The sequence below is a fragment of the Rosa rugosa genome, chromosome 1 (genome assembly GCF_958449725.1).
Source record: "Rosa rugosa chromosome 1, drRosRugo1.1, whole genome shotgun sequence".
Taxonomy (NCBI): Eukaryota; Viridiplantae; Streptophyta; class Magnoliopsida; order Rosales; family Rosaceae; genus Rosa; species Rosa rugosa.
Window position 1 is genome coordinate 49,470,343 of NC_084820.1, and position 20,750 is coordinate 49,491,092.

Sequence of the window (20,750 nt, forward strand, 5' to 3'; positions counted from 1 at the left end):
TGAGGAAAGAGGCTTAGGCCATAAAGGAGATAATGGTTGCAAAGCTGTAGCTTATAATACAGCTGCTGATATTTTATCTGCACAATTTGATATTCAAATAACTGCTGATAATATAAAAAATCGTGTGAAGTCATGAAAAATGTTTTATGGAATTGTAAGTGATATCTTGAGCCAAAGTGGATTTAGCTGGGATTCCTCAACACAAATGATAAGTGTCGATGAAAACAGCATATGGGAAGAATATGTGAAGGTATGTAACTTTTATTAATTTTTTTTTTCCATAATATCGTTTGTCTGTTCTATTAACTTTTTCGTATGCAACTTTTATTATTTGGTTGTAGTCTCATGATGAAGCTGTAAGCTTTCGGTTTAAAAGAATCCTAAATTGGGATGATTTAGTTAATTTGTGTGGCAAAGATAGAGCCACTGGAGAGGGTGCTGAAACAGGTTTTGAAGCCACTGAGGTTATGACTCCTCCTGCTAATGAAGATAGTCATATTGATTTGGAAGGTGATAACCAAGCATCAGAAGATATTCACATTATTGAAGACATTTCACCAAACCAAGCAAGTTCTCAGAAAAAGAGAAATGAAGCTACAGTCTCTTCTAGTGTACCTCCTCCAAAGAGAAGAGTTACAACTAAAGATGTCTTGGGTACTTCAGTGGATAGAATGACGTCATCTTTTGAAGAACTCATCTGTGCTACTACACAAAGTCTTGCCCCAAAAGATGTATTGACAGAAATAATGGCAATACTAGATCTTTCTAGAGAAGAACAAATAAAAGCATGCGCTTGGTTGATAGAGAACGACAAACAATTTCTCATGCATGTTGAAGGAAGTCCCAGTGGAAATGAAAAAGACATGATGTTGATGTTTATTTCAGATGGATCTACATAGGATATCTTCTTAGCATGATAGTAGCTGGTACTTATTCTTTTTTTAGATCTATGCTTTTGGTCATTTAGTATTGTCGGAACATACATTTGAATTTTTCTAGCATATTTGTTGGTCTAGTTTAAATCTGGATTTTACATTTTTTTATTACGATATCTATTCAATCATGATCGTTTATTTGTTTGATTTGATTTAAATTCCATTAACAAAAATTAGTCCAAACACTAGAAGTCGTAATTCTTGTCATTTTAAGAATTCTACATTATGAAATCCAAACAATGAAATTCTCAACTAATGGAATTTAAATTCATGAAATTGTAATTCCCATGATTTAAATTTTTTTTTGTGGGAATTGAAATTACTTTATCCAAACACACCAATGGAATTTTAAATTGATGGAGTTAAAGACCTCCATCATTTATAAATTCCTACGGATTTCATAATTTTCTCATTCAAACGCACCCTAAAGGATACGATTTCGATAACAATATCCTTAGAGAAATGAGTCTTAGATTACCCTCCCATACAACCATTGAGCCACATTTTGAAATTAAAAAAAATATATATCTATATATATTTTGTTAAACAAAATAAGGTAATTAAATTATTAATTTAAGGAATATACTGTACTAATAATAATAAAGCCCTGCCCAAGTGCAAGTATGCAGTATCTCCAGAGTCCAAAGTACACACACATTAGAGTATCTCCAACAATGATAGCTATTCTCATAGCTAAACATAGCTAAAAATGAAATATAACTATCCAATTTGAGAGTTATCCTCCAACAAGGATAGTTATTTAGGGAGTTGATTTAAATTTAAAAAAAAAAAAAAAACAATAACTGAAAAGGATAGATACTAAACGAGAACTATCGGAATAGTAATAGAGTACTGAAACAATAAGAATTCAAACAATTGAAACCAATATAATAACAAACACAATACACAATTGAAGTATGTTATTATAGCACGCATCCAAAATTATCCTTACAAAATTTGTGATTGTAACTTTTGATGGAGAAAAAGAGTATACGCAATGCGAATCGAGTGATAAAATTAGATTATTGGCCAAAGAATCTGATCAAATTTGATGGAGAAAGAGGACGAGATTAAAGGATTGAAGGAAGAACTTACAGTCTTCAAGGAACTAATGATCGGAATATTTTTTTTTTCTCAGAACCAAGGATGGAATGTTTGGAATTGAAAATTAAAAGGCGGGAACTGAAGAATTGGAACGTTGAGGATTTAACGTGTAGTTAAATTCTCTCTTCTCTCTAGGTAAATATAGCTATTCTGTTGGAGATCAAACTTATCCTTAAACTAGCTAAATTTTGAATTTTTTTTAAATGAGTATTTTGTTGGAGATGCCCTAGCACTAGAAGGCTTCATCCTCGTGCGATCGTGCCAGTTCCAAAAAAAGCTACGACCTGAAAAAAAAAAAACCAAAACAAAAGAAACTCTCTCTCTCTATCTATCTGAATTCTTATTTCTTCTGAAGGTCATCTAAAAAAGCCAACAAACAAACACCCAAAGGAGGTCGCCGTAAGCCATCGATAATTGATTTGAAGGTTAAGGGGATTCTAAATATTTCTGAAGGTGATCTAAAAAAGCCAACAAACAAACACCCAAAGGAGGTCGTTGAAAGCCTTCGATGATTGATTTCAAGGTAAAGGGCTTCTGCGATTTGTTAATAATTTTAATAATCGACTAATTCAAGTATTATGGGATTAATTTGGATTGGATTTGTAGGGTTTGATTGTGCAGCACGTTGGCTACTCGTTGGTTTCAGTCATAGACGGATCTAGACCAGGTATGTTGTTTTGTTTCTACCAAGACCATAACCAGCTCTTTCCTTAGAACCTGTTATTTGCCTGATCTGAACTGTTAGGATTATGATTACATTATAAAATAGAAGGGAATAGAGAATGGAATATAAACATCTCAGAAAGGGAAGCACTAGTAGCATAAAACTTCAAATTAGGTTGCTGGGATGCACAAGATTCAAAAGTTCTAGGTTGGTAGATTTCCCCTAAGTTCAATCAGCACGATGGTCTATCTTTCCAAACTTAACCAAAAGCAGGAGCATACACTCAATTTTAACCCACTAGTGTTTAGCTCATTTTGGTCAGGTCTGAATCATAAACACAATACGGGTGAATTTCACCAAGTAGATCAACATTACAAACTTAAAACCATCAATTTTTCCAAAATGTCGTTAAACAAACAAGCAAGAATATTCAAGTATAACATCCCAAACAGACAAACTTAACCTACTTAGAATAACCAGCAATATGTTGATAGGTTTCCACATAACAGAACAGAACAGGAATAAGAAACTAAATGTTGAGTTACAGCCTAGTCATCGGCCCTTCATCTTCAGGTGATGATGATGTCAAACTCCCTGATTGTAGCTAAAATCTGCTGAAAGTACTCAACCACTGCCAATAACTCATCGTTCCCATGAAACCCCCAAAGCTGCACTTCTTGAATGCTGTGAGTCAAACATCCAGGCCTCTGGATTGGTGGATCCCAAGCATACCTGTCACCCTCAGCAACGTGTCCCTTATCACCTGAAAAATAATCGAATTTTATAAATAAAATTCAAATCCACCAAATATATCTGAACAGTTTTTTTTACTCACCATTTCTATTGCAAGGACCTCCACTGCTGGAGTATTGTCCAGTAAATACGGTAGAACTTTCCAGCCAAACCTGTGTGAGATGCATACGGTAATGTTGTTCAGCAAAGGAAAAATGGGTACTGCTTCTCTAAATAGGGCCAAACTTCTGGTTCATCTAGACTTTCCCCATTACCATAGTTGTCAAATAGATATCCAGCCACCTTGATAGATTAATTAAGATTAGTAACAGTAATAATGTATAAGCTTAAAAAAGATACCAAACAGAGATTAAATTTTTTAAGTCTCATGCCCCAAGGGTGCGGTCATATAGTGTTAGGTGCTGGACGTGAGTCAGCCCTCTTAGAAGAGTAAAAATGTTATTCACATTGTCATGAGCTGGGATGTGATATGATACCTCTTGCCATGCAATTTAACCCTGCAAAATATCATCGTCAATATAGGATAAATAGGGATCGTTCAAGCTGGGGATTGAGGGTACATCTGTAATTGCATAAACAAATAAAGAATTAATGTAAGATATGAAGTATTATGTACAAAAATAAACAAAAATACATAAGATTGAAATTGGTGGATTTAAGATTAAAATCGAAAATTAAAAGAAACAAAATAAAGAAAACATAAAAATATATATACAAGCGTGGAACGCAAGGAACAAAGATCAAAACGACATCCATATGCAAGAATTCCAATTACAATTCCTATAGTTGATTTTCTATGTCATGAGAAAGAAGTTGACTATGTGAAATGTTAATAATAAGCAAACAATTTTTCATTTTTTACTTTCCTTGAGTAATTAATCTAAGTGAAAGCACCTAAATTAATCCTATCAAGCATGCAATCATAGTCTAAAAATTTAGCTACTCAAGAACATGTTCGATGCACAAAGAACAGAGAAAGGATGTCAACTTAAGTGCACAACCTAGTATGAAAAAGTTCATCTATTTGCAATCCTCCTCAATTGATTTCAACTTTTGTCCAAAGCCTTTATTACTTATGATTTAGGGTTACAAAACTATTGCGTGAATTGTTAAGCTAAATCTAGCTCCAATTACATGCGAATCCTAAAAGTTTCGAACCAATTAAGATCAACATATAACAGATTTCAATAAAGCAAAACAAATTAAGCAAACTCACAAAAGCAACATGGAAACCAACATATAGAAATCAAAAATTTCATTCAAGCATAAAGACGGGTTTTAAACTTTGCCCTTAACGTTATATATTAACTAATTACATAGTTCACGAACTCAAACCAAGAAAACTTAAAGAAGTTCATAAGGAAAAAGGTAAAATTACACCGTGAAGGATGAATGATGAACACTTGAGACGTTGGAAGTTGAAGATCTTGAAAGCAAGTCTTCTCAAGGCTACGGCACAAGGGTGGATGATGGCTAGGCAAGATGATGCTCACGACTCCTTCTCCTCCTCCTCTTTGACTTGAAGACGCAGAACTAAGAACTAGAGAATGGAGAGAGTTTTTATGGCGTTTGAAAAGAATGAAGAATAGGGCTTCTGGATCCTTCTTTTAATTTCTAGGAATTTTCTGATTGATCCACACAGCTCCAACCAATCAAATAAATCCATGTCAACTTTTCTGCTTCGTCCAACCAATGAGAAGCCTCCAAAATTAAGTAGATTTGCACCATGAGTCTTTAAAGAAGATAATATTGCCGAATTTATAAAGATAATTTCTGATTTAAACTCCTAAAATTCGGCCAAATAGGGGTATGAGCAACAAGCAACGTATCTGGACTTGATTCTATCCTTTCTACATGTTGTAATCCCTTAAAACTCTCAAAGGATGATGCCAAACCCTTCTGGAAGCCTCTAGGACGTCACATGTACAATATTATCTGAAATATGAAGCATAAATTAGTCCATGAACTTCCCGATGTGATTTGGGCCTTAAAACCAGAGATTCCCATCAAAAGTCTGATTCATGCGTAGCTTGACATTCTTGTATTAAATCGGCCATAACTTCTTTTAGAAAAATGATATTGATAAGCCGTAAAAAGCTCTGGAAACTAGACATTTGAGGTTTTCCAGAAATATAAGGATCATTATCTAGCTCCTCTTGAGCTACTCTCAATGCTCTGTCGAAGTTGACTGACTTGCACAGGCAGATTTCTTGATTTGGCATTTCATTCGTCTTTGCTCCTAATGCTCTTAGGTTTCCTAGCCCCATCAGAACTCCTTATGTCTTTGGGATTCCTAGTCAAACAAAGACTTTTCACATGAAATGTTTTTGAACCTTCCGGGATATTCTTTTGCTTTCCTGGTTCAACTGTGACTTCTTGTGTCATTATGATTTCTTTTCCTGGCAGGAGTAAGTTTTCTAGTCCAACTAGGATTCTGCATTTTTCTTCATTTCTCCGAACTTGTTTCCTAGTTGACCCAGGATTCCTACTTTGACTGGGATTCCTAGTCGGATCAGGAATTCCTGGTTGGACCAGGAATAATTCATTTCTTCATTTCAACTCATTTCTACATCCCTTGTGCCTTACCTTTGTCATTTTAAACGTTTCCTTTGCTTCTCATGCGCCTTTAAGCTCATTTATTCTTCATTTACTCCAATGTACCTGAAAATAGAAACCAAGTTAAAAACTAATTATTTAAGGAAATAACTAAGCAAAATATGAGGAATTAACTATTAAAACGCCGCATTGGAATGCTCCTATCTGACTACACTCTCTTCACCATTGGTTAAGCTAAAGTCTATTTCCAGCAAGAAGAGCAAATGCGATATCCTGTTCCACTCATGAGAAAGAACCGTTGTTGCTGCCACTTTGTTCGTAGGGAGGAGCGATAGAATATGGCGGAGAAGGTCATCAAGAAGCTGTGTGATCCTATCTTGGTGAGCCATCTCCCACAGAATATAACCTGCTTTCAATAATAATTTGTTAGACCAGTTAAATAGTCGTGTGATTGTTGTTATTTCATATGCTTCTCTTGAGCTATACTTAATCTAAATTTTGTTTTTAACATTTGCAAAATTATGTAAGGGAATGTATCGTTATGTGTCAGTTTCTGGAAGAAACTAGATAGAAATCCCAATGCTCCAACTGGTCTGACATTCTATTTACCTAGTCCCAAGTATGTTTTAAGTTCTAACCAGAGAACTGCTCTTTATGTTAATCTTGCCATCTAAGTTTATGTTTTGTAACTAGCTTTAAAGAACTTTGATGCTTCCTCTTCTTGCTTTCTTTTTTTCTATACATATGTAGCAGCAGCTACATATTTTAGCTCAAATTTTTCAGACACTAAACTATAATACCACTAGAGACAACACAAAGTTTGAACATTAACATAATACAGAGTGAGATACTATAGCCGAAGGATATCAGGGTGAAGATATAGTATAGCCTAGTGTTTAGTGAAGATATAGTATAGCCTAGTGTATACTATAAGTGAAAATAGTTTTGTTGAGCTTTAAAATAGATAACCAGCCTGTGCATAGAAATCATATATGCAACTAATATTAGGAAATTCTATGCATGTGTTACATTGCTATGAAACTTGGACTGCCTAGTGCTATGCATGTGTTTCATCATAGTCAAGACTGATTTAACAAAATCAAAGAATATGCAGACTAGAATTCTCTCTTATTATTTTAATTTTAATACTGCAAGGACTCATGGTTTTGAGGTAGCTATACTGTCTGTACTTGACTGAATTTTGTGAAAAATTTCAGGGAATGCAAACAGTCATGAGATCAAATGTCGTTAGCAAAAGACTTTGAAAATACTGCTTCCAAGACGAATATTAGTGGAGGTGGGCATGGAGTTGTTGCCTGGTCTGATGACGGCGGTAATCAACTTGGCGCTAGGTTTTTCGCTATTGTGACTCCTTGATGGCTGATCAAAGATAAGGGTAGTGCTAGTGGGATCAATGCAGTTATGGCAGAGTTCAACGCGGCTACTGCTTTTGGCTGTCCTGGAATTGACGACTTTGATGTTGCTAGTTTATTTGTTGCCTGCGAAGATAACATGTGGAGCAAGGGTGTGGACCATGTGGGTGCTTCACTGGGCTTCTTAGGGTTTGTTTTTAGGTCTATTTCTCTTGCCGAAGCTTTTGGTTTCGTTGGTGAGACCACCAACGGAGGAGCTGGGGCTGAAATCTGGAACGTGGGTGCTGTGGCGCTCTGAGTCATGGGTCTCAGGCCAGATGTGGGTTTGGATCCTCTTTCAGGTATGGGTTTAGGGCCAATTTCTTGTGTATAGGTGCTTCTAGGGTTACTGTTGGTTATGGGCATGTGGATCTATTGTCTAGTTGGAATGGGGCCAGTGTGCATTTGGGTCTACTATGTTTATATGTCAGGCCACTAGGTCTATCAAGTGTCCTAAGGACGCCCCCTCCCCTCTATGTGTGGTGATCCTAATTAAGGTTTCATGAATAAATTAGGGTTAGTTTTTGAGCTGTTTTGGATGTCTCCCTAGTAGTGTTTGGTTACCGGTTACTTTGGACTTGTTCTCATGGTGATGTTGCAGTTTACGTGGTTTTAGGGTTATTTAAGAATGGTGCGGCTATTGCCACCCTACCATTTTCATAGTTCACCCTACAAACATTTAAATTATTGAAAGACTATATTATCCAAATGCAAAATGACTAATAAGTACACTAATTTTCTAAAATCTAAATTTGTAAATAAAACTAAATACATAACCAATTAATTAAATACAAAGACTTAATTTTTCATTGGACAACATTAATCTTCTTCTTCTCCACCCAAATTTGAATTTATTACTTTTTTTTTGTCCTTTTGTTCTCTCCTCATAGTTAATTCGTTATTCAATTTACAAAACCATTAGTGTTAACTTCATCAAAATCTTTGCAATATTCTTTATGAACACTGAAAGTAAAAAAATAAAACACAAAAAAAAAAAATCAATCTTTTCTTCATTGCTCATAGTTATTAACTTACTAATATTTTTTTTGAATCAAGCCCACGGGGCAAAATAGTATATTCATCACAAGCCAGAATAGGCCGTTACATACCCTTCCGCTGTCATTTAAGGACATAGACAGACAAGAAGGTAGTGGTAGTACCCACAATGGTACATAGAAATAGACATACTCATTATACATTTCAGATCGTAGAGATAGCGGAGATCCTCCATTGGTACTACGCCGGAGACGCTAGAGATCGAGATTCCTAATACAAGGAAATTATTGAATTTAGATAAAACTAAAAACATAGAGTTGGGCTAAGAGCCTAAAACCCTAGCCCAAATTGAACTCTACTGGACTAGGGTAAGACCCCAACCAGAAACTCAAAGCCCAAATAGAGGACAGCTACCAAAAGAAGGTCCACCAAGGCCCATCAGACCGGTTCGGTCCAAGTCCACCTGCCCAGCCTCCCTATCGTACGAACCATCCACGGCAATCCTCTCTCCGTCCGCCGCACGCCTCCGCAACCCGCCCCCCACGATCTGCACCCCACGATCGCACCATCAGCGACTCAAACCGCACCGCACGGGCCCTGCCACCACAATCGCCGCCACTACCCGCACGGCCTCAATCCACTCCGCCGCAATCAGACCACTGCGATCCAAATTCCACGGGCCAAGCCGCTGCAAACCGTGCCAAGTCAAAGAAAAAACCAACCCTGATCCAGAACCACGCGCCACCCACCTCGAGCCAGCCTCGTGGCACTGCCATCCGGGTTCGATGCCGGAGCAGTTAGCACGACCACCACCGTCCATCCTCCCAGCCAAAACAATCCGACAAGCCCAAGCAACAACCCATTCGATGGCCCCCCACGAGCAATAGCAATCCAACACCCGTCCGGCAGCCGGCCTCACAACAATGACGAGGCCCAGAGGCCCGCCCGCGCGTCCGAGCGCCGCCGGACGAGGGCGATTTTGTAGAGCGGTGGTCTTTAGGGTTTTTGTGGAGAGAGAACAAACTCTCTTGCAAGGTTCAAGTCTATTATGTATTGTTAACTTACTAATATTTTGATATGGAATGAAATAGATGAACATTGATACTGAAAAAAGAAGAAGAAGTAAATCAGATTATGATTTTAGTAGAAAACTTTAATATATTTTAGTTTTGTTATTGGTATAAATTAAATGAGAGATTTTCGTTATAAAAAAAAATCTTTTTTAATTGGATATGTCATATAAGGATATTTCTAGAAAGAAAAATGGGTTAGATAAGTAAATTTAATAATTGAAATTAAAATGTAGGGTGTAATGAGTAAGTAGGGTGAACTAAGACTTGCTCAATCTTGTCATAGCCCAAGTTTTGGGTGAGCTAATTCTTTGTGATGTTATCTACATTTTTCTGTTAATGGATTGACACCCACATTCTCTCAAAAAGTTAAAACTACACAATTTGTGGCAATTTTACATGCTTCTTTTTAAATGGATCCAACAACTATCTAAGTATACCTAGTAATAATTTTTTTGACCAAATTTTCCAATTTTGTTCTTTATTTGTTTCAATAGGCCTAGCAAGTATGACATAAAACCCAACAAAAATATACTCATCAGAATTGAATCAAACAAATTTCATCTCGGTCATCGCAGACTCACAGTTGAGACCAAGGAAAAAAACATTGATCTTGTATATTTAAAGGATATCATTTTGCAATATATTTGGATATCTCTTATTGGGGGAGGATTAAGAGCACCAACGTGCACTTGCACCAACACAATTAAACGGTTGGATAGGGGTCATCATTTGGCCCGCGGGCCTAAAAGCCCATGGGCGCCCGCCCGGCCCAGTGGGCAAAAGCCCGGCCCGGCCCGCAGCAAAGCCCATCTCGGCCCTGCCCATTGGGCACGAGGCAGGGCTAGGGCGGAGGGTTCAAAGCCCAGGCCCGGCCCGCGGCCCGGCCCGTTATATGCCCATTAAAGCCCGCCCGGCCCGGCCTTATAAGCCCATCCGAAAGCCCATTCAATTCTTGTATTAATATATTTTTATGTAGTTATATTGAACTAATTATTGCATTAGGTCATATGTTTTTTTAATTTTGTATTTTATTTTGGTCAATCATTAACATATCATAATTTTTTCATAGCTTTTTGTATTTTTTTTAACAAAATATTATGACATATAAATATAATGGGCTCGGCCCTGCCCACCCAAAAAAGCCCGGCCCGGCCCGGCCCTAAAAAGCCCGTAAGGCCCTGGGCCCATGGGCGGCCCTGGGCCTTGATTTTTAAGAGAAGCCCGGCCCTGCCCGGCCCGAAAAATAAAAAAAATATGTTTTGGCCCTGCCCGGCCCGGCCCGAGCCCATTAATTTTGGGCAGGGCCGGCCCTGCCCTGCCCATTGACGACCCCTACGGTTGGATAACATTAAATACAGTTTTTGGTTATTAGAAAAAATGTTCACCATAAATATCAATGGTTGAGATTAACTAATAAGTGTTGAGTCACTTGTCCCGTTGGTACATAGAAGAATTTCTACTCTCTTATGTGTTCATTTTTTTCCATCTCTTTTAACGGTATGAGTTTGTCCTCTTATCCACTTATTAGTTACAAGCATAATTAACAAATAAGGACTGATTTTGATGTATAACAAAAATATAGGGAGAGCCCAATGTTTTATATGCATGAGTAAGTGATAAATACTTGAAGGAAAGAGGTGCAATTTTTCAATAAGGATAGGAGATTTCATACTAGTTTGCAACCTTGATAAAGGTAGCAATTCGCAACCTAATGAGATGGATGAAAATCAAAAGCCACAATGGCAATATTGTTTTTGCATGCACCAGCATATCTACATCATACAAAAAAAATTAGATCTTTTTGCCCGGTTCTAATGATGATGATATTGTATTTATTACGTTTGTATAGTTGTTGGCTAAGCACAAGTGTTTCTTGCTTGCAGGTGTATGCTATGGAAGGGGTTTAAGTAGAGTACTGGGTGTATTCTTGCCTTCAACTAAGACCATTTGATCACTTGTGAGTAAAGTCTGGAATATATTTGAATGGTAAGGGGATATTTAAAGTAGGTAGCTGCTCCCTTTTCAGTTAAACAGCTTTTGTTGCTTTTACAAATCATGGTACAATCAGTTCCTAATCAAAAGAGACAAAAAGAAATCTTCTTTGACTACTGGCGCCTCATGCATACTTGCATAGAATATGTAATGGTATCAAGTCTTTAATAGTCACTTGAAGTTCATCAAGGTAGTTTGAAGCAACCCCAAAAATATAAAAAAAAAAACTTGTTTGAAGCACCGAAGACAAGAAAAGACCTCAAAGAAACAGAAGGATGAGGAATTTAGGTTGTTGCAGATGCTATTGGAAATGACTGTCATTCAAGAAATCTAGCAAGTTGGACAATGCTTTATCTTTATATTCAGCTAATGTTGATAAGTTTTTTGTAATAAAAAAAAGAAAACTTGACGGGTGAGGAAGAAATTTATTCTTTTTATTTTATAACAAAAAAATTCTGTGAATTTTTATGCAACACTATGCAAACAGTATTACTTGATACAAAAATTATTAAAGAATTCCGTTGCCGGGACTTGAACCCGGGTCTTTCGGGTGAGAGCCGAATATCCTGACCAACTAGACTACAACGGATTGTTGGTACAAGCATGCAATTACAAGTTACTGAGGGAAGTGCATGTGTGTTTGCAAGTGCAAAAGCCACGCGTGACGAGAGTAAAGTCCTCCTCCTCCTCCTCCCCCTTATAGCTCTTGTGATATAACTAATGATAGCTTCCAGTTGCAGGTCCCTTTTCAATTTCAGGTACAGTGTCTTTCGTCTGCTTCATCTTTACTTCAACTTCCAATCTCCATTTATCTAATCTCGTTTCACCTCTACGTACGATTCAGTTTCCTTTGGAACAAACCAACAAAATTACTTGCAACTTTGTTTTAGAAGAACCGTTAAGCGCTAAAGAAACGAACCCTTGTGTTCCCTATTTGCAGAGTGGGCCGAGTTCTGAAGTTTACTTGCACCCATGCTGCTTCGAAGCCTCTGAATCATCACTTGCCTCTGTTGGTTAGTTTCTTTTTCAATGTCTTTCTCCTTTTTGTGCCACATATTCATTGCAAACTATAATGTTATGTTGTGGTTCCCAATTACGATGCTGCTTTCTGGGTTTCTCCTTGATTTATTATGTCATTTCTGACTCAAACTCTTACGACAGGGTCACTGTGATTACCGTGTTTTGAGCTACAGCGTTAACATGGATGGTAGAAGACATAAGCGAAGCGGTGTTGACCGTAACAACAAGCTCAATCTCGTATGGAGACCAGTCAGTAAACTCAGTACACAAGTCAGTTCCAATGAAGGTTGGTTACACTTTAGTATTTAGTGAATCCTCAAGTAGCCTAAGATAGTAGACCCCAATGATTTTGCATATTGATTCTGATCGTTCTAACTTTGGATTGCGATTGATTGAGTTCATGAAACAACACTAGTTATATGGAAGCATGTTAATAGGCATGATGATTGGTTACCACCCCACCCAGGTTTCTTTCTGATTTTCACATGTGGATTTTTGCAGAATGCTCAGTAGTGGAGGTTACGGATAAGCTGGAAGAAGAAGTGCACTCTTGCTCGTCTACCAAGATTTCAAGTTCTCAAGATGACATAGAGATGGCTTCAGCAGTTACTGAAGCAACTAAGTTCACTACTTGTTCAAGTGCATCGCAAGATAATGAAGAAGATAAAGTTTTAGGAGGAGAAACAGTGCTTTTGACCGAAAAGCATTCAATTTCAGTTGAGGCATGATTTCATTGACAAATATTTTACTTTGCCAGGCCAATTTGTCATATAGTTTCTGCTCAGTACCACTGTATAACTGATATTTACAACATCTTTTTGTCTTGCACCACTTCATACTGCAATTCCTTTTACTTTATTTTTCCGGGGGTGGGTGAGTGGGTTGGAAGAGCTTGGCAACCAGTGAGCCTGAGTGACTGTTGCATAGATACAAAATGAGTTTGTATTATTATCTTACAGTAGGATTTTTCTAGATCTTTACAGACCTGGTTAGGGGTATTGCTTACTGCACATTGAACTTCAAAGGCAATTTCCATAATGCTTTTCATTACATGCTCCATTCTGTTCCTTTCAATTTCTTACCATTTCACTTTTGAGTTATTTTGGTGACACATTCTGTTTATTTTGTTTTCTCTTTCTTCTTTGAAATCCAGGTTGGGGCTTCTTTGCATCGCTTTATCAGAGGAAAAGGGTACAGAGTTCAGCATGTAAATGTTTTTTGAAAGCATATCTCACGAGTACTTTCTCATATGTTGTAATTAGTGTTCTCTTTTGTTTTGGATGTCAGAGGATCTACTCAGAAAATGATTGAAGATGAGACAGGAGTGAAGATTAAAATCCCTTTGTCAGAAAAAGAGGATTCCATTAGTAAGTCTTAAAGTTAACAAAACCATGACTTGATGATGTAAAAAACAATTTAGTTCAGGTCCCCGCTGTGTCCAACGCTTTCATTATTGTGACAGGACATTATATATTTGAATTTCATTCTCTAAAATGTGAACATGAGGATCAATGTTTATGGTTTAACTATTTTACGTGGTTTTGGTCGCAGTTATTGAAGGCCTCTCAAGTGAAAGTGTATCTAGAGCTTCAGAGAAGATGCAGGCTATAATTGATGAGGTCAGTTGCCTATAAATGTGGTTTTGAAGATGATCTGGAGTGGGTCCTTATCATTTTATATTTCTATAAGTCGTTTTATTCCTTTAGAGCTTATTCTCATTGATTAGTATTTAGTATACAAAGTCTGAAGCCGTAGCTATATTTGGTCAGAGATTAAATACTCTCTTTTCCTCTAATATTAAGATCCAAAAGAAAATTGCTTATGATAGTTTGAGAGACGGTGGGTTAGAAAACTTCATCAGATCAGGAGTCGACCTCAATGTAAAGTTTTCTTATTAGTGCTTATTTGGGTTTAATGTCACTAAAAGTACAGTACAGCAACCTGAAACTTTATTTTCCTAAATCTCTCAGGTACCTTAATTTGTATCATCTGAAGCCGTCCATAACCATACTCATCACCGACCCTTGCATTGTCATGCATCACTGTTTGCTTTTTATCATTACATGTTCTTTGAACGTCTCGTTAACATTTTTTATTCTGCTTAAATATGCAGGCAGTGAAAAGCCCAAGTCTTGGTTACTCTCACTTCATTTCACTTCCCTTAGCAATACATCCTGAATTAGTTGATAAGCTTGTCAACTTTCAGAACTCCATTCTAGGAATTACTGATTCTTCCCAGGGTGAGAATCTGGACAGTGGTTCGAATGAAGATGATTCTGATAATGAAGATGAAGATCAAAAGTTAAAGAAAGGATCTGATGTTGCAGTTGAACTTAAAGCTGAACCATCAAAGTCTCCCACCCTATCTGGTATGGAAATAATCCTTATGGATGAGAATATAATCATTATGCATAACGTTATTCAGTATCAGTTTTCCTTCCGTGAAGTATTGGGTCACTGATGTTAGTTGTTTTCCACTTTTCCCTATAAAGTGTTATCCCATCGATTGCTGAATGAGTTTTCATGAAGATATCTGTGATGTTGTTGCTGAGAATCATTTGTACCTCATTAGTCAATTTGTTTATTTTTTGTCTTTTTGCTCATAATATTAATCAGCATTTCATTGAAATTTGTGGCCTTGACAGACTTGGGAATTGAGAAATCAATCTTTATTAAACCGAAAACATTTCACCTAACTGTGCTCATGTTGAAGTTGTGGAACAAGGACAGAGTTCATGCAGCTACTGAGGTTTTGCAGGTAAGCATAACTGAATGTCTGAATCAGATAACATGGGCTGCAGTGGGGGTTATTGACATATAATGTTTCATGTTTCATCCAGAGCATCTCTTCAGAAGTGATGGAAGCCTTAGATAATCGCGCTCTAGCCATAAGACTCAAGGGACTGGTCTGACTCTACCAACTTACTAAGCTTGTCCCCTGCATTGAATTCATGATTTTGCTCAGCCTCTGGCTGGCTTTCATTTGTCTCTTATTTCTATTTTAAGAGTCGAGTTTATCTAAAGCGACTAAATCTTTCATATCCTTGCAGAATTGTATGAGAGGTTCTTTTGCCAAAGCTGGTGTTCTATATGCGCCCGTTGAAGAAATTGGCAATGAGGGCCGACTTATGCGTGCCTGTCGTATCCTAGCTTCTAATTATTCATTATATGTCAGTTCATCTTTTGCTGTACCTGATAAGAGCAAAACAAGAATATTAGTTTCTCATTTTAAGTTGTTTATATCAATTTGTTAGCTCTTCTCATTTTCCTTAGCTTTTTTTAGAAGTCATTATTGATGCATTTGTTAAAGCAGGGCTTGTTCTAGAGAAAGATGCAAATCAGAAATTAAAGGTAGTGTAAATGACCTTTAGCTATCTTCTGTGTTTATAATCTTTTTTTCACCTCTGTGTAAAGATCCTATCTTTACTTTTTGTATTGCAGCTCCATGCAACGGTGATGAAGGCAAGGCATGGAGAAAGGTATTGCTGCCATCTCTTTACTGTTTTGAAGTTCCTTTACTTCGGTTCTTCTTAGCTTCTCAAAGTGTGGGGGCCTGACAAATCACAAATAGAAAGATTTATTAAATTTGAGAAAGAAAAAAAAAAAGGAAAGCGTCTGCTCTTTCCACATTTATCTCTGATATTGAAATGGCAACATGCAGGAATCAAAAGAGAAAATTTAGTACCTTTGATGCCCGTGGCATATATAAGCAGTATGGATCCGAGGAATGGGGAGAGTATCTTATCCATGCAGCTCATCTTTCACAAAGGTTTGTGTACGATGACAAGGGATATTATCATTGTTGTGCTTCTATACCTTTTCCAGAAATATGCAAATAAGACTGCTTTGTTACAAAGGTTTGTGTACGTCATCATTGTTGTGCTTCTATACCTTTTCCAGAAATATGCAAATAAGTGTCGATGCACTTTATTTTCTGTTGAGTAGGAAACAATATGTAAGATGGGGAAAGAAGTTATGGCAATAAATTCAGTTTTACTATGCTACTACAATGAGTATCTAGATTTTCATTTTGCTTCCAGAAAAGAAAACTTTAGTTAAAAATTTATTTATTTATTTATTTTGTTTTGGGTTACATAATTTCAACATTATAAAACCCTCTGAAGAGTTGAGCTCAACTGCTACCACATGGTTTTTTTTTTTTGCTAAAAAATTTTGACCGCATGATTTCATTTGATACCGAAGGACAGTTGTATTTGTTCCACCTACTAGCTCTAATGCATGTACTTAAATGTTCACCAGCATTGTATATGGTTCTCTTATGATTTTCATACCTAAACTTCAAAGAATACCAACCTGTCATTCATGCCCATAGAACTAAAATGAAACATTCTTAATAAACTTCTTACAAACAAATTGATGTTAAAATTAAATGAAATCACCCTAAACTCTGAACTAAGAGAGGCAATGTAACGTTGAGGCCTGGAATCCTGGATTTCCTGTCCCTGAAGTTGTTTGAAAATGGAATGTGGAACTATGAACGATAGAGGGCTCCCAGTTCTCAAATCTGGAAATTGAAACTGGTCCCTGAAACTTTTGGGATACTAATCTTGAAGTCTTCTTGTATTTCTGAGTTGGTAGCTGTAGTTCGATGGTATGAGTTGGTGTAGAATCATCATAAAAATTAAGCAATGGATCAAAGCTTACATGTTCCATGTTCTGCCTTCTATTCTACTGGAAAAAGTTGCCCTGAAGCTTTTTCTCCACCCATGAAGGTGACAGCACTGGACTTGTCTCGCACTCCAAAATCTCTCTTTGTGGATCTTTTGCAGACTCATCCAAGTTTAGTTTCTCAGTTGGAAAAACCTTAACCCTCCACACCTTAAAAGTTTGGTCTAAGCTTGCACTATAAACCAACAAACCCTTAACCCTTACCACATTCTCTGTTTCCAAAGACACTGCTAAGCATCTAACCGGCCCGTGATGTCCCTCAATGACAGAGAGACAAGAATGGAAGCAATTTCCTTCCTCTCTCCTCCAAACCCTAATGGTTGCATCCTCAGAGCCACTGAAGATTAGTTCTCCCAAGGCTACCAAGCAAAGAACGGCGAAATGATGACCTTGCAGAAACCCACCATGGTTGTATCTTCCAGACATCTTCTCTTTTTCCCAGAAGTTTATGAGCCCATCCGATGAGCCAGAGTAGAGGAGGGTGGTGCTATTTGACAAGCTCAATGCCATGGCATTCACTGGTGAAAGTTGAAACTTCAGGGTCATGGTGAGTATGTGTGAACTTTCACCAAACACCCTTCTCCAAATTTTGACTGAGCCATCTGATGAGCAAGTGAAAACACACCCATCTTCCTGGTTGATCACAATCCCATTCACATGACCTTCATGAGCAATGAACGAGTCGACACAACGCTTTTCGTTTATCTTCCAAGCTTTAACTGATTTGTCCCACGAGCCTGTGTACAACAGCTTGTCTTCTTTGTTGTAAGCGAGGCAAGAGATGTGATCATTGTGTTGCTGGCTGCTCTTTTTCGAAAACAAATTAGAGAATCGATTTCTTTGTGGTAAGCTTGTGATCTTCTTAGGTCTAAAATTCTCTGCGGATGATGCATCCCATACCCGAATTTTGTAGTCACCATGTGTGGTGAACAGCATTTTCCCATAGGCCAATATGGCTCGAACTTGACCCGAAGTAGCCTTTATGTAACCTATCTCGGTGCAATCTGGTTGCTTCCAAGCATGAATCCGGCTACTTTCTGAGCCGGTGAATATGAAATCTTTTGAGAGTGTGATGGAGAAAATGTTACCTTCATGGCGGTGGAGGGAGGCTATGCAATGATAAAGAAGAGGTTGGGAAGGAGAAGTGCGCACCGGGGAGAGTGTCCATGGCGTGCCGGGGCTCATAGGTCTGGGAGGAATTGCATCAATTGATGGTTCTGAAGCAGCATTAGATGGTCTTGCTGCAGAAGCTAAGTGAGTGTTAGGTACTTCGGATGACGAACTTTGTTGTTGGTTACTACCAAAGGAAAGTCTCCGAGGTAACTTGATGCTCTTTCTTTCTTCATCCATGAAGCTCCAGAGGTTTCTTTGATCTCCATGAAACTCCATTGCAGTTGAGATAGGTGACAGAAGGAAATGTTATGAAAAATCGAAAGGGTGCTTAAAATTGTGCTTTACTGTGTTAGATAAATTTGTTGGGGGTTGGTTAATTGGAGTATAGGACCAATTAATTGGGTCTTTCAAGGGCATTAAATGTAGCTTATCAATTAGAGCATAATAGCAATCGAGTGAGAAGATGAGAGGATGTTTCTTACCATTGTTGCCTTCCACAATGATTATGTTGGTATAAAATTTGTTGAATGTCATGTTTATCATACATTGCATACTTTTAGTTCATATATTGCATTTATTCCAACCTTTCATAATGTTATGTTTTTCATATATTGCATGCTTTGGTTCATAAGCTAGTCGAGACTAGCTTATAATCATCAAATGTAGGTATCGTCTTATAGCTTTGATGATATACAATGCTATGTTCTCATGCAAAATTTGTCAATTTCGGTCGTAGTTCAAAAACGACTTCTAACATGTTGGATTTCCATGAATTTGACAACAGAACATGTTAGACTATTAGGCAAGATGCACGCTGCTTGAGAGCCTTTGAACTGAGAGCCTAGAATTTCACTGATGACTGGGAATTGATGACCCTTTTAAATGTTTATCTAACATGACTCGGATATACATTCAATGAGGAAATGCAATTTAGATATATCTAACCGAAATGAGAAAATGCAGACTCGTTTGATGAGGCAACAATAACTAGCTTTAAAGGCATCTTCCTACCTCCCCCATTGCATCAGATTTGAACTTGTAATGTCTCTCAACTACTCATTACTATGCTCAAATAGTTCCAACTTGAACTGGAGAGATCACCAAAGTGAACCTAGTAAGGCATTGGAGACAGCTAACATTACGTAGATGAGAAGTTTGGTGAAATAGATTGAAGAAGTAACAGAACTTAAAAGGCAAATGTTTCATCGGTTCTAATTAAGATTAGATGTTCCATCATCTCCACTGTAACCGAAAATCAACATGCTGAATAATTTACTTCACACATAGCATTTGCAGGAATTGCAATTTCTTTGTTGTATTCTTGTTTCTTAGGCATTGCTTCTGGGCATGCAACACTCATTAGGTTTGCATGGTCCTTTTTCTTTTACAATTTGTTTGCTGCCTAATCGGTATTTAATGGAGTCCCCTTCAAACCTTTAGAGCTTAAGGTGTGCTAAGAAATTATACGTTGCATAGCTAATGAAGTCTTTACCATAGAATCAATCACCATAGTATTTACAAGCTCACACTACAAGGTTCGGCATTATAGGGCGTGCATAGCTTTGACAAGCAAACCAGTAATTTTAACTATGTGAATATACAAAGAATTTACTCTAAACTTCATCCTCCTATATGCCACCTGTTCTAATGATCGAATATCCACCCCATCAATGATCAATGAGAAAGCCTTTCCTTTTCTTTTCAGGGTCTGTTGAAGATTGGACTGAACTTTGATATTGAAGATATAGAATGTCATTACACTTTTTTGTAACCCTGAACTGATGAATAGCAAACTGAACCTAGCTAGCTAGCCCTATTTCAGCTCAAATTTGGAAGTAACTCTAATGTTATTAGTCATCCAAAATCACCTCGCCCCTCTGGTATAGCCTCCATCGTACAATCGATCACTTCAATATGTACAAGCTCACAATACCATGCAGGCTCGATAGTATTGAATGTGCATATATAGTTTGCGCAACCGAACTGAATATACACAACTCTTAAACATCAACTTCCTCTATGCAACCTGCTTTAATCCATTATCCACCCATCAATGGTCAATCAGAAGGCTGAACTGCAGTTCGATATTAAGGATATATGACTACAATGCACTTCTGATTCTCTTTTTGGGATAGAAAACAATGAAATGCTTGGGCCAAGCTAGTTCTGTGCCAACCAATGACCATACACCTTATGATTTTGGCAAGGCCATAATGTTTTCAACCCCTAAAAGAATGGTCATCTAGCTGAACCAGGCCAGCCCTATTTCAACTCCAAATTGGCCCAGGTAACATCTATTTGACTAGTCATTCATCGTTGGTTTCAACTTTCTGTTGGTTTTTCTGAAGTAGACACAGAATCCAGGAACCAGGAAAATGTGTATCATATAATCAAATGTTAGAGTACCTGTAATGCATCCTTAAGTTATTTCACTAAAACAAAC

At 37.4% G+C, this 20,750-nt stretch overlaps 3 protein-coding genes, 1 long non-coding RNA gene and 1 other non-coding gene across 6 annotated transcripts; 2 read left to right on the forward strand and 3 right to left on the reverse strand.

Annotated features, from left to right (window-relative positions):
- Positions 1–139: 139 nt before the first annotated feature.
- LOC133729682 (uncharacterized) lies at positions 140–899 on the forward strand. The gene is made up of 2 exons (XM_062157248.1): positions 140–250; positions 342–899. The coding sequence occupies exons 1-2, from the start codon at positions 140–142 to the stop codon at positions 897–899; spliced, it is 669 nt and encodes a 222-aa protein (XP_062013232.1).
- Positions 900–3,089: 2,190 nt separating this feature from the next.
- Positions 3,090–4,987, reverse strand: LOC133742847 (uncharacterized). The gene is made up of 3 exons (XR_009862768.1): positions 4,835–4,987; positions 3,539–3,953; positions 3,090–3,466 (listed from the first exon to the last, which is right to left on the reverse strand). It is a non-coding gene; the product is annotated as an uncharacterized LOC133742847 (long non-coding RNA).
- Positions 4,988–12,001: 7,014 nt separating this feature from the next.
- On the reverse strand, positions 12,002–12,074 carry TRNAE-CUC (transfer RNA glutamic acid (anticodon CUC)). Its single transcript has one exon. It is a non-coding gene; the product is annotated as a tRNA-Glu (tRNA).
- Positions 12,075–12,148: 74 nt separating this feature from the next.
- On the forward strand, positions 12,149–16,509 carry LOC133739978 (uncharacterized). Of its 2 annotated transcripts, none has more exons than XM_062167814.1 (14): positions 12,149–12,243; positions 12,330–12,498; positions 12,647–12,791; positions 13,007–13,227; positions 13,659–13,696; positions 13,793–13,872; positions 14,057–14,124; positions 14,619–14,874; positions 15,151–15,263; positions 15,346–15,411; positions 15,556–15,646; positions 15,789–15,856; positions 15,947–15,984; positions 16,167–16,509. In XM_062167814.1, the coding sequence occupies exons 3-14, from the start codon at positions 12,686–12,688 to the stop codon at positions 16,342–16,344; spliced, it is 1,323 nt and encodes a 440-aa protein (XP_062023798.1). In that variant the 5' UTR covers positions 12,149–12,243; positions 12,330–12,498; positions 12,647–12,685; the 3' UTR covers positions 16,345–16,509. The 2 variants fall into 2 exon arrangements, with proteins under 2 accessions (XP_062023798.1, XP_062023792.1); XM_062167808.1 differs by having other exon boundaries at positions 12,162–12,243; positions 12,426–12,498.
- A 368-nt stretch (positions 16,510–16,877) lies between these two features.
- Positions 16,878–18,775, reverse strand: LOC133739992 (protein JINGUBANG-like). Its single transcript, XM_062167820.1, has one exon. The coding sequence runs from the start codon at positions 18,581–18,583 to the stop codon at positions 17,195–17,197; it is 1,389 nt and encodes a 462-aa protein (XP_062023804.1). The 5' UTR covers positions 18,584–18,775; the 3' UTR covers positions 16,878–17,194.
- Between the last annotated feature and the right edge of the window lie 1,975 nt (positions 18,776–20,750).

Excerpts from the sequence above, each read along its gene's own strand:
- LOC133729682 (XM_062157248.1), top strand. The coding sequence starts at position 140 with ATGTTTTATGGAATTGTAAGTGATATCTTGAGCCAAAGTGGATTTAGC. Across the intron at positions 251-341 it reads TATGGGAAGAATATGTGAAG|TCTCATGATGAAGCTGTAAG; the intron begins GTATGTAACTTT and ends ATTTGGTTGTAG.
- LOC133739978 (XM_062167808.1), top strand. The coding sequence starts at position 12,206 with ATGATAGCTTCCAGTTGCAGGTCCCTTTTCAATTTCAG. Across the intron at positions 13,697-13,792 it reads CGCTTTATCAGAGGAAAAGG|AGGATCTACTCAGAAAATGA; the intron begins GTACAGAGTTCA and ends TTTGGATGTCAG. Across the intron at positions 15,647-15,788 it reads CCGACTTATGCGTGCCTGTC|AAGTCATTATTGATGCATTT; the intron begins GTATCCTAGCTT and ends AGCTTTTTTTAG.
- LOC133739992 (XM_062167820.1), bottom strand. The coding sequence starts at position 18,583 with ATGGAGTTTCATGGAGATCAAAGAAACCTCTGGAGCTTCATGGATGAA.